The 15,705-nt window shown below is 47.0% G+C and overlaps 1 protein-coding gene across 7 annotated transcripts in view; it reads right to left on the bottom strand.

Annotated features, from left to right (window-relative positions):
• ZFAT (zinc finger and AT-hook domain containing) overlaps positions 1-15,705 on the bottom strand; it is a 199,637-nt gene that overhangs the window by 124,318 nt on the left and 59,614 nt on the right. For all 7 annotated transcript variants that reach the window (XR_013447667.1, XM_036086345.2, XM_078071973.1 and 4 more), the window contains 2 exons: positions 9,351-9,539; positions 7,439-7,589 (listed from right to left, as the gene is read on the bottom strand). Coding sequence is in view for 6 of the 7 variants with exons in the window: in XM_036086345.2 (XP_035942238.1) it covers positions 7,439-7,589; positions 9,351-9,539 (340 nt within the window). In the remaining variant the exon portion in view is untranslated. The remainder of the gene's footprint in view (positions 1-7,438; positions 7,590-9,350; positions 9,540-15,705) is intronic.

Below are 15,705 nucleotides of genomic sequence, written 5' to 3'. Positions count from 1 at the left end.
AAGAAACACATTGACAACAATAAATAATAGTGGGGGACTTTAACACCCCCCTCACTGAAATGGACAGATCATCTAAGCAAAAGATCAACAAGGAAATAAAGACTTTAAATGACACACTGGATCAAATGGACTTCAGAGACATATTCAGAACATTCCATCCCAAAGCAACGGAATACACATTCTTCTCTAGTGCCCATGGAACATTCTCCAGAATAGATCACATCCTAGGTCACAAATCAGGTCTCAATCAGTACCAAAAGACTGGGATCATTCCCTGCCTATTTTCAGACCACAATGCTTTGAAACTAGAACTCAATCACAAGAGAAAGTCGGCAAGAACTCAAATACATGGAGGCTAAAGAGCATCCTACTGAAGAATGAATGAGTCAACCAGGAAATTAAAGAAGAATTAAAAAAATTCATGGAGACCAATGAAAATGAAAACACAACTGTTCAAAATCTTTGGGATACAGCAAAGGCAGTCCTAAGAGGAAAGTATATAGCAATACAAGCCTTTCTCAAGAAACAAGAAAGGTCTCAAGTACACAACCTAACCCTACACCTAAAGGAGCTGGAGAAAGAACAGCAAATAAAGCCTAAACCCAGCAGGAGAAGAGAAATAATAAAGATCAGAGCAGAAATCAATGAAATAGAAACCAAAAGAACAGTAGAACAGATCAACTAAACTAGGAGCTGGTTCTTTGAAAGAATTAACAAGATTGATAAACCCCTGGCCAGACTTACCAAAAAGAAAAGAGAAAGGACCCAAATCAACAAAATCATGAATGAAAGAGGAGAGATCACAACCAACAGCAAAGAAATACAAACAATTATAAGAACATATTATGAGCAACTCTATGCCAGCAAATTAGATAACCTCGAAGAAATGGATGCATTCCTAGAGATGTATCAACTACCAAAACTGAACCAGGAAGAAATAGAAAACCTGAACAGACCTATAACCACTAAGGAAATTGAAGCAGTCATCAAAAATCTCCCAAAACACAAAAGCCCAGGGCCAGATGGCTTCCCAGGGGAAGTCTACCAAACATTTAAAGAAGAATTAATACCTATTCTTCTGAAACTGTTCCAAAAATAGAAATGGAAGGAAAACTTCCAAACTCGTTTTATGAGGCCACCATTACCTTGATCCCCAAACCAGACAAAGACCCCATGAAGAAGGAGAATTACAGACCAGTATCCTTGATGAACATGGATGCAAAAATTCTCACCAAAATACTAGCTAATAGTATCCAACAGTACATTAAAAGGATTATTCACCATGACCAAGTGGGATTTATCCCTGGGCTGCAAGGTTGGTTCAACATCTGCCAATCAATCAACGTGATACAATACATTAACAAAAGAAAGAACAAGAATCATATGATCCTCTCAATAGATGCAGAAAAAGCATTTGACAAAGTACAGCATCCTTTCTTGATCAAAACTCTTCAGAGTATAGGGATATAGGGATAGAGGGTACATACCTCAATATCATAAAAGCCATCTATGAAAAACCTACAGTGAATATCATTCTCAATGGGGAAAAACTGAGAGCTTTTCCCCTAAGGTCAGGAACGCGGCAGGGATGTCCACTATCACCACTGCTATTCAACATAGTATTAGAAGTCCTAGCCACAGCAATCAGACAACAAAAAGAAATCAAAGGCAACCAAATCGGCAAAGAAGAAGTCAAACTCTCACTCTTTGCAGATGATATGATACTTTATGTGGAAAGCCCAAAAGACTCCACCCCAAAACTGCTAGAACTCATACAGGAATTCAGTAAAGTGGCAGGATATAAAATCAATGCAGAGAAATCAGTGGCATTCCTACACACCAACAACAAGACAGAAGAAAGAGAAAGTAAGGAGTCGATCCCATTTACAATTGCACCCAAAACCCTAAGATACCTAGGAATAAATCTAACCAAACAGGCAAAGGATCTGTACTCAGAAAACTGTAAAATACTCATGGAAGAAATTGAGGAAGACACAAAGAAATGGAAAAACGTTCCATGCTCATGGATTGGAAGAACAAATATTGTAAAGATGTCAATGCTACCTAGAGCAATCTACACATTCAATGCAATCCCCATCAAAATACCATCCACTTTTTTCAAAGAAATGGAACAAATAATCCTAAAATTTGTACGGAACCAGAAAAGACCCCGAATAGCCAGAGGAATGTTGAAAAAGAAAAGCAAAGCTGGCGGCATCACAATTCCAGACTTCCAGCTCTACTACAAAGCTGTCATCATCAAGACAGTATGGTATTGGCACAAAAACAGACACACAGATCAATGGAACAGAAGAGAGAGCCCAGAAATGGACCCTCAACTCTATGGTCAACTAATCTTTGACAAAGCAGGAAAGAATGTCCAATGGAAAAAAGACAGTCTCTTCAACAAATGGTGTTGGGAAAATTGGACAGCCACATGCAGAAGAATGAAACTGGACCATTTCCTTACACCACACACAAAAATAGACTCCAAATGGTTGAAAGACCTCAATGTGAGACAGGAGTCCATCAAAATCCTAAAGGAGAACACAGGCAGCAACCTCTTCGACCTCAGCCGCAGCAACTTCTTCCTAGAAACATCGCCAAAGGCAAGGGAGGCAAGGGCAGAAATGAACTATTGGGACTTCATCATGATAAAAAGCTTTTGCAGAGCAAAGAAAACAGTCAACAAAACCAAAAGACAACCAACAGAATGGGAGAAGATACTTGCAAATGACATATCAGATAAAGGGCTAGTATCCAAAATCTATAAAGAACTTATCAAACTCAACACCCAAAGAACAAAGAATCCAATCAAGAAATGGGCAGAAGACATGAACAGACATTTTTCCAAAGAAGGCATCCAAACGGCCAACAGACACATGAAAAAGTGCTCAACATCGCTTGGCATCAGGGAAATCCAAATCAAAACCTCAATGAGATACCACCTCACACCAGTCAGAATGGCTAAAATTAACAAGTCAGGAAAGGACAGATGTTGGCGGGGATGCGGAGAAAGGGGAACCCTCCTACACTGTTGGTGGGAATGCAAGCTGGTGCAGTCACTCTGGAAAACAGTATGGAGGTTCCTCAAAAAGCTGAAAATAGAGCTACCATATGATCCAGCAATTGCACTACTGGGTATTTACCCCAAAGATACAAATGTAGGGATCCAAAGTGGTATGTGCACCCCGATGTTTATAGCAGCAATGTCCACAACAGCCAAACTGGAAAGAGGCAAGATGTCCATCAACAGATGAATGGATAAAGAAGATGTGGTATGTATATACAATGGAATATTATGCAGCCATCTAAAGGAATGAGATCTTGCCATTTGCAATGACGTGGATGGAAATGGAGGGTGTTATGCTGAGCGAAATAAGTCAAACAGAGAAAGACATGTATCATATGACCTCACTGATATGAGGAATTCTTAATCTCAGGAAACAAACTGAGGGTTGCTGGAGTGGGGGTGGGAAGGATGGGGTGGCTGGGTGATAGACATTGGGGAGGGTATGTGCTATGGTGAACGCTGTGAATTGTGCAAGACTGTTGAATCACAGATCTGTACCTCTGAAACAAATAATGCAATATATGTTAAGGAAAAAAAAAAAAGAAAGAAGAAGAAGATAGCAGGAGGGGAAGAATGAAGGGGGGGAAATCGGAGGGGGAGATGAACCATGAGAGACGATGGACTCTGAAAAACAAACTGAGGGTTCTAGAGGGGAGGGGGGAGAGGATGGGTTAGCGGGGTGATGGGTATTAAAGAGGGCACGTTCTGCATGGAGCACTGGGTGTTATGCACAAACAATGAATCACGGAACACTACATCAAAAACTAATGATGTAATGTATGGTGATTAACGTAACAATAAAAAATTAAAAAAAATATTTAAATCGATTGTAGTTCATAAACACCAGAGGGTACCATTCACATAATGTAATTAAAATATTCAAATTTGAAAGTCAGTACTACGCCTGCATGCTAAACCCATGGCTAATTTCAGGAAACCAATTTGGATCTTTCTCAAATGATAAAGAAACCCAGAGGTGATAGATTTTATTGGTATAAAGAACACTGGAGAAAGAAACCCTGGATTTAGAATGTTAATTAAATAAACAAATCACGGGGCGCCTGGGTGGCTCAGTCGTTAAGCGTCTGCCTTCGGCTCAGGTCATGGTCCCACGGTCCTGGGATCGAGCCCCGCGTCGGGCTCCCTGCTCGGCGGGAAGCCTGCTTCTCCCTCTCCCACTCCCCCTGCTTGTGTTCCCTCTCTCGCTGTCTCTCTCTCTCTGTCAAATAAATAAATAAAATCTTTAAAAAAATTAAAAAATAAAAAAATAAATCACATTATTTTCTCCTCTAATGCAACATGTAAATGGTCTTAGGAAAATCTTTTGCTTTGATTTTTTTGGTATCATTACACAAATACCTGATAAAAGCCCTCAGTGCCCTGTTTCCCGCCAACGATAATGAATCTGATGAAGATGCTAAGCAGCCGACATCTGACTCTCAAGCGCAAGCCTTGCTCGCTACCACAGTGAACTGACGCACAGAGCTGCAACGTCCACATGACTGCCATTACATCAGCTCACTCCAGATGTTCCCCAGGCAGGGAGAGAGCCACTCTTGCCACTGCGTTTTAGAAAGTGATCAGGCAGAACTTTTAAAGGTCAGACCCCTTGATGTGCTTATTCCACGTCTGGGAATCTACTGAGAGAAAACGTACAAAATTGGAACAAAGGTGTTCACCGCACAACTTTTCACAGCATTGTGAAGAGTGGAAAGCTGCTGAAAGGTCCCAACATAAGGAACTAGCTTGTTTGCACGTTTATTTTTTTCCTTCTTTCATTCAAAAAAGTACTCCAAGCCCTGGGGACACAATAGAGACAAAAATAAATACAACTCATGCTCTCTTGGAGCCCACTTTCTGGAGGAAGGGATGGGCCAGACTAATAACCATAGAAATGAGCAGCTAAGGACCACAGGCTCCCTGTGGTGATGGGAAAAGACAGGATGATGCTCTCTGAGCCCAGATCAGGGCAAACTGATCAGTCTAGGGGGCAGGCTGTCCTGAGCACTGGACATTTGAGCACTGGACATTTGAGCAGATAGCTAAGGATGAACAGGAGTTAAGCAAGCCAGGGACAGGGGAGGCATCCAGAATGAGGAAGAGGCACCTTCAAGGAGAGAGCAAGGAAGTACAAGGGCCCAGAGGGCTAGAGCACCTGCTAGAGCCCAGAGACCACGGGCAGCCCATCGATGAGGAGACAAGGCTGGAGAAGTGGCAGCCTCAGGAGGCCCCACAGGCCAAGTTCTCCTAACAGTGTGAGGCCTTGAAGAGTACAATCACATGGGCATTTTACCAGATCTCATTGGCTACAGTGTGAAGAGCTGAGCAGATTACAGAGGATCCTCATCACAATGTAACATGTCACTACAGAAGGATTTGTGAATAATCTGAGTAACGGAGGAAAATAAGTACAATGTGATTAGGTATTAAAAACAAGAGACAAAATTGCATTATAAAATATAAACTCAATTTTATAAAACATATGGGCTGAAAAAAGGCTGGAAGGAGATACATTAAAAACATTAACAGTGACTATGTTACGGCGGTGAGATTACAAATGACGCTTGTTCTTACAGTTTTCTGCACTTCCAAAATTTTCCACAGAATGAGTCTGTGTCCTATTTGTGTGAGAACCTACCTGATATGTTGATGTAACCTAGAAGTTTGTATCTATATTTTGCAAAGCAAAATAGTCATGTAAAAAAAGTCTCTTTCCTATTCGGTAATTTGTACTATAAAATATTAACAGAATACATGACAATCGGAATACAGCCTAAATCTGCTGTTTAGATATTGTGTCCATTTGCCTGTTAACTAGATGACCAGTTAGCTGAACCCATCCCCAGCAGACCTTGAAATAGTGTACAGATAGTTGGCTAAGGTTACAAATCAACTTGGGACCAGAACGATCTTCAAATTTAATTCCGTGACAGTTTTGCCAAAGGAATAAGTATTTTTATAACTTCATCAATAAATTCAGCTGCTCATAGCTGCAAGCATACAGGACTGAGGCTACAAATTAATGAAGCATCCCACATGACATCATGTTCATGTATTTTGTCATTTATTCTCAACACTAGAAGAAGTCACGGTGTACTAGAGTCAATCTTACGGCTAGTATAATGGAGGCTCAAAGGCAAACCCACTTGGGTCAAACACACAGAGTAAAAGCTTCATCCCGACGACAGCCGTGCCGATCCTGTTCTCTCTCCCCCCAGTGCCTGGCACATAACAGGCTTTTAATCTGTTGAGCTGAGCCCCAGTAGAAGAGTCTAGAGCCAAGCCAGGTCTGTTTGGCACTAAAAGCTATGCTCTCTTCAAGAACAGCTCATTTCCCCTCTTCCAGAAACAGGTGAAACCCACTGGCAACTGACATTTTCACTGTCTGTCCTCTCGGCTGGGAAAATGTTTGCCACTCAGATGATCAGTTTGCTAAGCCACTGAGCAGGTACCGATCGTAGCTGAGACCCCGGAGAGGGTGTGGAAAACGTACCGACTCTCAACGGACCCAATGTGTTTGGAGGGCAGTTTTCAATGTCGACTACAGTTTTAAATTCTCATATCCTTCGAGACAGCAATTTCAACTCCAGCAATTTACGCCACAGGAAGTTGTGAAGAAGTACGGAAAGACGAAGGTAGCAGAACTCTGCGGGCAGAATTGTGCATCGAGCAAGAACTGACTACAGAAACTACTGCACCCATTCAATAGCAAACGCCTGTTAGAAACTACGTACTGAGAAAGATTTTCAAGGTGTGGTAAGTTAAAAAAAAACTGGTAACAGAGCATTTGCTATTCTGTATTAGAAAAAAAATAACAAAATTAAAGTGCTATATTTTAGTATATCATGAAAAAATTATGGTGGCATATGACCAAACTGTCAATAGCAATTGCCTCTAGAAGAACTATGGGTTAACTTTAACCCTACATCATCTGGAGTGCTGGAACTTTCTCCAAGATACTTGTGTTACTTTTAAAAGTGTGGGGGGCAGGGGATTTTTTTTTCTCATCATAGTATGTGCAGCTTTAAAAATCAGCATATTTACTACGGCCTTGTTTATACCTCTTTTTATCAGGTTGAACATACGTTTGCCTTAAGTAACATGATCTACCTTCATCCAGCCAATTGGTGCTCGGTTCCAAAAGCATGTGGATCTGCCACGCATTCCACAGAAGCAACGCGGGCTCAGTCAACACGCAAGGACCGTGACGGAGGGTCTGACTCCTGGGTTACATCCAGAAACCAACGTCGTCCACAACTCAGTCTGCAAACGGAGTCCTGATAAAGTAACGTGCTGGTCCCCTGGCCGGCTACGGCCATCACGGGAGTCCAGCCCCAGCTGGAGCGCACGGGACAGACACCTTACCTGCTGGACTTCATGGGTTGCTCATACGGTGTCTGCTGAATGGCATACTCCTGGTACCCTCTCCGAGGCGCCAGGTCGGCCAGGGTGGCCTCGGGGTTGGCAGCGCCCGTCTCTGGGGGCCCGGCCTCCACCGGAACGATCCTGGTAGCACCTGAGATGAGGACAAGGCACCGCACATTGAAGAGGCACCACGAGGGGCTCTGACCCCACCCCACACAGGAGCACAGCCCTGGGAAGTGTGTGTCTTCACTGTATAGCACCTTGCAAGGTATTGGTTTTCCTGCCATTCACACATTTAACGTGTGTGTGTGTGTGTGTGTTTGCGGAGGGGAAAGGGCAAGTTTTCTAGGAATCTAGCAAAACATCCTTCTGGGCCTCCTGAGTGGCGCAGTTGGTTGAGTGTCCGACTCTTGGTTTTGGCTCAGGTCGTGATCTCAGAGTCATGAGATCAAGTCCCACGTCAGGCTCCCTGCTCAGTGTGGAGTCTGCTTGAGATTCGCGCTCCCTCTCTCTCTGCCCCTCCTGCTCTCTCCCTAAAATAAATAAATAACATCCTTCTGAGGTAATTTTCACTTGATCTATTAAAAAAAAAAACAGGGAAGACAGGGATATCCATACACATATGTTCACCTCCCAGGTTTCCTATAGGACCACCTGTGTCCCACTCTGAGTAAATGGAAAACTGCATCACGAGATTATGGAGCGGTGGCATCGGCTGTAAATAGGAATCCAAGCTGCCAAGGGTCCAGTCCCACAAACGACATGACCTTACCATTGGTGGGCCGGTTTCTACCCTAGCAAATGAAGGGTGTGGAGTGGAGAAACACAAAGGTCCCTTTGCTTGTGCACTTCTAGGATGCGAAACGATCAAAGGCTTGTATAGCAGTGGACATGAGCACACACACGTGCATCAAAGAAAAGGCTCCAATCTACCCCATTTCGAGAATAGTAGAGCCATCAATTACATGTTTACCCCCACTTACGGAAAGCTCAAAGGACTACCAGCAATTTTAGAGAAGTTACCGAGGGAATCTCCAGAGACGCGAAGAACAGGAGCCGCTCCCTCTCCAAGGTTTTGCTTCCCGGGCCGATACTGCTCTGAAGCAGGGGGCAGACAAAGCAACTTTCCAGAAAGTTCTAGCCACATGTTTTTACGTGCCTTATTTCCTACCGATCATCCTACTCTGTACTGAGGGATAAAGAGGCACTTATCTGGCATTTCCACTTTAAATAAGGAGTGACTATTACCATTGAAACGAGGTGCTTCAAAGGCTGTAGCTGCTCTTAAAATCCTACACTTGATTTTTAAATATTATTTGACAACTATCACCCCAAGTGGATAGGAAAAAAACCATCATAATACTTTGGAACCTGCTATCATAAACTGCTTTTTGTCTAAAGTATCCCTTCCTGAAAGACCTTTTTTAAAAAAGGTAGTATAATATCTCCACTCTATTTTATGTGAAAGGAAAAGGGAGGCCGAAATCTCCAGTATTATAAACTATGTGATAAGCCTACTAAAAATGGGCGGAGGGACCATGAGAGTGCGGGTTCTGGGGAGCAGGCGCATCCGTGTGATCTGAGTAGGTCTGTCTCCCACGGGGGCCCCAACACTGAGGGCAGTAAGGGAAGGGCACCCCTGGGCCAGGGGCTGGACTAGGGGAGCAGAGGAAAGAAACGTGCTGATCGGGCCTCTGGCAGCAACAGCAGGCCCCCAGCACCTCTCCTCTACATGCTATCCACGACAGCCCTGCAGGAACAGGCCCACCGTGGCGCCACGGGAATGGGTAACCACAGGGAGACCCCGTCAGTAAGCCAGCTGCCCAGGACCACAGGGTCCAAGCTGTCGGGCTGCCCAGTACAGACTCGCCAAAAGATGCGTGTTTTGCCCCTTCCTGCTTGCTGTGGTCACCTGGAATCGCTTCATGGGCCGTTAAAACCACACTGATGATGGGTTTCTTCACTCCGGAAATCTGCCCAGCCTCCTTTCCCGAGGGGATCTTCTGGACTTTCTCTGTCCTCTGTGTCCGCGGCCTCCTTGGGGTCTTTTCTCGATCATCTTCCTTATACTTCCTTTCCAGTTCAAGGTCAGATTCATCACCTAAAGAGCAAATAATACCTAGATTTATAAAATATCCTTTTAGATCAGTGACAGAACTGGAGAGTTCACATAACCTTTTTATAAAGGGACAGTAAAAGAAATATTTATGTGTGATATATACACGCTGGTCCTCCCTGCTATGCGGGCCTCTCGCTCGTTTCAGGCACTGTCTTTGGTTCTTCGGGCTCTCGTCTGATTCAGTAAATACTCCCCGCACCGCTGCCACGGGCCAGCATCGAGGCACCGGGGGGATCCAGTGCTGACAGAGCAGGCATAACTCTTCACCTTGTTCTCACAAAGCCTACCAGACTTCAGAGTTCCTACAGAAGATATGGTCTCCAAGATTTACAGCCTAGGGAGAATCATTCAAGCTACAACTACTAGCTACCTTCTATGGTGGATATAAAGGCCCACAAGGCACAGACGCAGACCCTCTCCTCAAAAGCCCTGCAGTCTGGTGGGAGAGACGGGCAAGGACAGTCAGCTGTGTGCCAACTGAAATGAGGAGCGATGGAAGAATCCAAAACCATCAGCTCTGCGTGCTGTGTAGCTACAGCTTCATGGAGACACAGGGAGGTAGAAATAAAACACTGGAGGGAGTAAAAGCTAGGTCCTAGAGGGCCTGAAGGCCCATGAGAGTCTGGGGCCCTCCATCCCTGAGTGCAGTGCTCATGGAGACCAGGCTCATAGCGTGAGTGGGCGAAGCCACCAAGTGGGGCTCTGGTGACAGAGCACAGGCCCCAGAGCCAGTCGGGGCCACCCTGTCAGGGCCGGGGACAAAGTCACCAGATCTCTTGATTATTCAAAGGGAGACAGGAAATCCACTTTTTACATGAAATCGGATTTTTCAAGGTTGACACTAATCTAAAAAATCTTAATACAATGGGAGAGCCAAGCACAACATGTCTGAGGTTGCTCTTGACCCACAGCACCCTCCTGCCGCCGTGGAAGGCAGTGGTGAGCTGCTGGAGCATTTTATGTGGGAGAAGGGCTACCCTACATCCGTGCTTCGAACCCGTGCCACCACTGAGGAAGATGAACTGAATGGGTTCAAAAGACATTTCAACACATGAAAGAATGGCTGTGTCAGCCACAGAAGGAACAGCTAACTTCACACGGCTAGACTTGGCAGTAGCCTGAGGGCTAAGAAACACTCCAATACCAAAGTGAAGAATAAAAGTGCAAGCGATCTCTTGAATGCAGGCTGTTCCAGATTCCGAAGGAAATAGGGGAGGAAGGGGAAAGGCGTTTTCTGTCTTAGAATCACAACCACAAACCTGAAATAACTTGCCCAAGAATCACCTCTTCAGAACATCATGACAAGCAGAGGGAACCACTCCACACAGCCTGTTAGCAGAGATGAACACAGGGTGGGGGCTTGGTTGCAGGACACGCACACGGTGGACGGACAGTGGGGGCTCAGAAAGCACTGGCAAGGGGCGGCGGTGGGGGGGGGGGGGGGGCGTCACGCAGGTGAAGTTAGAACCGCACAGCAATAAAGCAGAAGCTAGAGAAGACCGGAGAAACCAAAGGGAGACTGCCTGGGGCAACTCGGTAAGTCTGTGCTTACCACGATTCAGTCTGCCTGCAGCCAGACATCAGTGTACCAACATTCGCCCGGACGGACAAGATAAAACGGAGAAGCACAAATTCTCGGGGAGGCCTGCTGGTGGGAGGAAGGCTCTCTCAAGATGAGGCTAGGAAAACACACGGCTAATGGGGCAGAGTGATCAAAATATCCACTAATATTCTGTGTTCTACAGATGACATCTTTTGGTGCTTGTCCCCATAATCCAGGTGGTGCCCGGAACATGTGTAGACCTGGTGGAAACAGTCTTAGGGAATTTAATTGCCCGGAAAGGGTCCTTAGTCACATAATTAGTGTGAGCACGAAACACGTTAATGTTGAATTTGAATAGAAAAATTAGCAGATGAGAGCATGAATCAGACGGACTGTGCATTACTACTCTCCAAGGCCAAAGGGGAAAGTCAAGGACCATCACACAGGTCCATCCTTTGAGGAACATCACAAGTCCTGTAGAGCTAAAGAACAGGGCAAAACAAGGGACCTGCAAAATCGCTGCCAGTGCTCACGTTCTGTGAGGTTGGATTTGCACCATGCCTAATGGGAATTTTTTCTATCATTCTGTAGTGGCTATATTAAACACATCTCAAAAAGTCTACAAATCGCCTGAGTCACAGAAGTTCTTTATGGGGCCTACATACTGTATGATACGCGTGCATAAGCAACTACAGTAGAATATACTGGATGCTATGAAGAGGTAGAAACAACATATCGAGGAATTTTTGTGCTTTTAAAATGATGCTCCAGTTCATAAAAGAACTCACCTGGGGATACAATTCACTATGTGGGCAACACACCAGGAATAGATATGTTCATATAAAAAAAAAAAGCCCCCAGAAACAACAACCAGCACCCTAAGAATCTGAGCTTGCCATGAGCTGAACCCGGGTTAACCACATGAATCAACTAAAGAACCATAAGTATCCACACAGCGGTAGCCTGCATCATCAGGAGGGATCTCGTGATCTTGACTCTGCTTTAGGCATCACATGTTAGGAAGGCGCTGCAGAGTGGGCCACATGAGGATGGCGGATGGGAGTAGAAAAAGGTTTGGAAGAGCCTGAGTTGGCCCAGGGTGGAGAAGAGGAGATTGGGTAAGAATCTCACCTCTCCGCCAGCAGTGCTCGAGCTTTGGCCACTGGACCCACTGCCGGTGCCTGGGCCTCCTCAAGGGTGGCGCCCCTCCAGCTGCAGGGACAGAGAACCCTGCCCCAGTCCCAGCCCTACCCCTCCCCCAGCCCGGCAGCTGGGGCTACAGGACCTCAGCGCAGGCGAATGGGGTCCAGTTGAAGGTGGCCAGTGGGCTTCTGGGAGCAGTTTTCCTCCCTAAGAAGAAAGAAACGCCCCTCTTCTTCAACGGGACGTTACCATGTCCACTGCTCAGAACTGAGACAAACACCCAGAAACTACAAGAGATCAAGCGAAAGACGAGTCAATGCCTTGAGGATCTTGAAGACAAGCGTGGACCGTGGGATCCTGACGGCAGCTGCGCCACTGAGCCCACCCGAGAACCGCTGGTCCTCAGAGACCTTGTTACCCAAAAGAACAGCCATCCTCATGCTCAAACACATCTGCAGCTGGCGCCTCTGCTAAAAGTTATCTTGACTAACATGCTCTCCAAACCATTCTCCATCCTGACCCCAGAGTAAACGGTTTCAAAATTCAAACATGCCCCTGTCCCTGCCCCCTTTAAAGCCCTTCAATGGCTTCCCTCCTGTTTCCATTAGGAGAAAGTACTAGATAAAGCCCTCTGGGATTTGCCATAAATCCTCTCTCCCAGGACCCCTGAACTGTCAAAGCCACACCTCCCACACACATGCCCACCAGTACTCATCTGCTCAGCCCCTGGGGCTAGAACAACACTGGATGACAAGCTGACCAAACACCCAGGATGTTTACAGTCTCTGGACCTTGCACACAACACCCTCACCCCACACACCCTGCCTGTCCGAAAGACAAACAAAGGCACACAGATTTACACACGCACACGCATGCACCAACGTATCACCATATCAATGGTTGGACTTCCCACACTGCTTTGCAATTTTCTATTCAGACGCCTCACTGTGCTGTGATCTCCTGGAGGGTGGGTCCACGTCTTCGTGTTATTTTACAAGCCTAGCACAGGCCTGGAGCAGAGAAAGGGCCTGCCCTAGGTGACAAGACCTACTCTGCTGTGCTCAGAAAAGCCCAGCTAGAACCAACGGGTACAAGTCACAACAGGTTTCAGCCAGAGAAATTTCCAGCAGTCAGAGCTGTCCAAGGAGGAAAGGGTAGCTTTTAGTGATGCATTTCCAAGGAAGTTTAGGATCCCATTTGTGATGCTATGGGAAAGACTGCACCACCAGGGAAGTCAGACGAGGCAAGAGACCTTTGCGTCTCTGAACTCTAGGCTGACTCACAGGGAGATGGAGCTTGCAGTGGAGGAGCATGGCCCTGGAAAGAAGGGGGCAGGGAGAAAAGAGGGCAGAGGAATGAGCAATAGGGGACAGTAAAAGAAAACTCTTGAGTAGGGCAGTGGGCAACAGAACACTCGGCACCTCCCTCCCTCCTGGACGGGCATGAGAGTCCAGTTTGTGCTTTGTGCGGGTTCTGAGCCCCCCACAGCAATGCCAGTGGGGCTCTGGCTGTGTCTCCCGGGCCCATGCCCGACTCTGGCAGCAGCTCCAGAGGATGGCTCACACTTACCTTGTCCTCCAGCATCCCACCTCAGCTGCACACAGTGCCCTTTGGGATCCCTGCTGGGCCCGGAAGTGAGGACGGCTCAATGTGATGGGGGGCAAGCCTCAACCAATGAAGGATGGGAGCCAGCACATGACCACTCTGGGCTCCTGACTTGGGTGGACAATTCTGAAAGCCATTCTGAAGCTTCAAGATCCTGGAAGAGCTGAACCTCTGCTGACTGCAGCAGTGAGCCCAATAACAAACCCTCGGCTCTCCTCCCTCCCTGTCTCACCTCCCCACTCCTTCACTCCTGCCTCCTGGGATCACCATCCCCATAAACCGTCCACAGCCACGGCTACCTCCGGGGGGAACAGATGCTAAGACACTCTCCATTGAAGACTGCCCCAAATACACATTCTTCCCTCAATTCTCCATGGCCTCATGCAACGTGGAGCCACAGCTCATTCAGCTACGTTCCATTCTCAGAGCTTCTGAAGTCTCCATGCCAAGTTTTCCCACTGATTCAGGCACCACATGGTGAGCAATGACCTCAGCGGCCTTGGAAATGATTCTTGGAGATGGTGTGACACGGTCCCTTCAGCAATGGAGCACCATGGCAGGACCAAGTTCCCACAGGAAACCAGCATGTGCGTGCAGGGAGTAGCAAATCATTCCAGGTAAAACACCAAGCATGAGAGGCGCGAGCCGAGAGGGTGAAGAAAGACAGGCAGACACGGCCCACCGTGACCCTCGATGCCACCAGACACTCTGGGCTACAAACACAGGTGTCTACGCAGAGGAATCACGCATCATCTACAGCGCTCCTGCGAGCCAAGCTCCTTCCAGCCCTGCGCCCGGCTGTCTCACAGCTGGCACTACTACCGATTTTTCATGCCCAGCCACAGCTCAAGCACATAGTAGGTGTCGACACTTGTCCTCAGAAAGAAGGGAGAATGGAGGGAAAGGGAGAACTGCTGAATAAAAGCCTTGCCGGTCCTTTTGTGCTCGATCCCATGTGGACACCTGACCGGCTTTGCTTGTGCTTGGGTTTCCCTGCATCCTCACTGGACCCATGTCTGTACTCTTCAAAGATGTCTTTTCTCTACTGAAAGGCCTCGTGGGCTCAGCCCGGAGGTCCTGCTGGTGCATGCTTTCCCCGGGGCTGCTAATTCCACCCGCCCGCACGGCAGCCTTCCGGACGCTCTGTTGATATTCACCGGCTTCCTCTATGTTACTGACTTTTTAAACTTTCATCCCAGCTAATGCCTCTATTCCTCCTGGTTTCTTTTCTTTTTTTTTTTTTTTTTAAAGATTTTATTTATTTATTTGACAGAGAGAGACAGTGAGAGAGGGAATACAAGCAGGGGGAGAGGGAGAAGCAGGCTTCCCGCGGAGCAGGGAGCCCGATGCGGAGCTCGATCCCAGGACCCTGGGATCATGACCTGAGCCGAAGGCAGACGCTTAACGACTGAGCCACCCAGGCGCCCCCCTCCTGGTTTCTTTTTCCTTCCAAAATCCAACAGCTCCACGATGGGTGCCGGTGTGTGCCCTGCACACGGCTGCTGGGGAGCCTCACAGCAAAGGGCCCGCAGGAGGACGCAGGGCAGAGGCGGTGGGGGCATCCTGCGCCTCAGAATCAGGGAGCCCGAGGCTGGACTCCACTCGACCACTTCCGGTGGGACTTTGGAAAACTGCTTAACCTCCATAAAATCCCTCAGAAAAAAAACAAAATACTGACACGGGCCACCAAGGATGGCTTTGAGGACGAAATGACAGGGTTCACATGCCAGTCCCAACACATGGTAAACACCCTCCCCTGGGAACACCTGGGACACTGCACCGCACCCTCCAGACTACTCTCATCCACCTGCCTTCACAGTCCACCCTGACGGCATGGTCTGAGTCTGTCTGGCTGCT

This window comes from Halichoerus grypus, chromosome 5, assembly GCF_964656455.1.
Source record: "Halichoerus grypus chromosome 5, mHalGry1.hap1.1, whole genome shotgun sequence".
In the NCBI taxonomy this organism is placed as follows: Eukaryota; Metazoa; Chordata; class Mammalia; order Carnivora; family Phocidae; genus Halichoerus; species Halichoerus grypus.
This window is presented reverse-complemented; position numbering and strand designations above follow the sequence as displayed.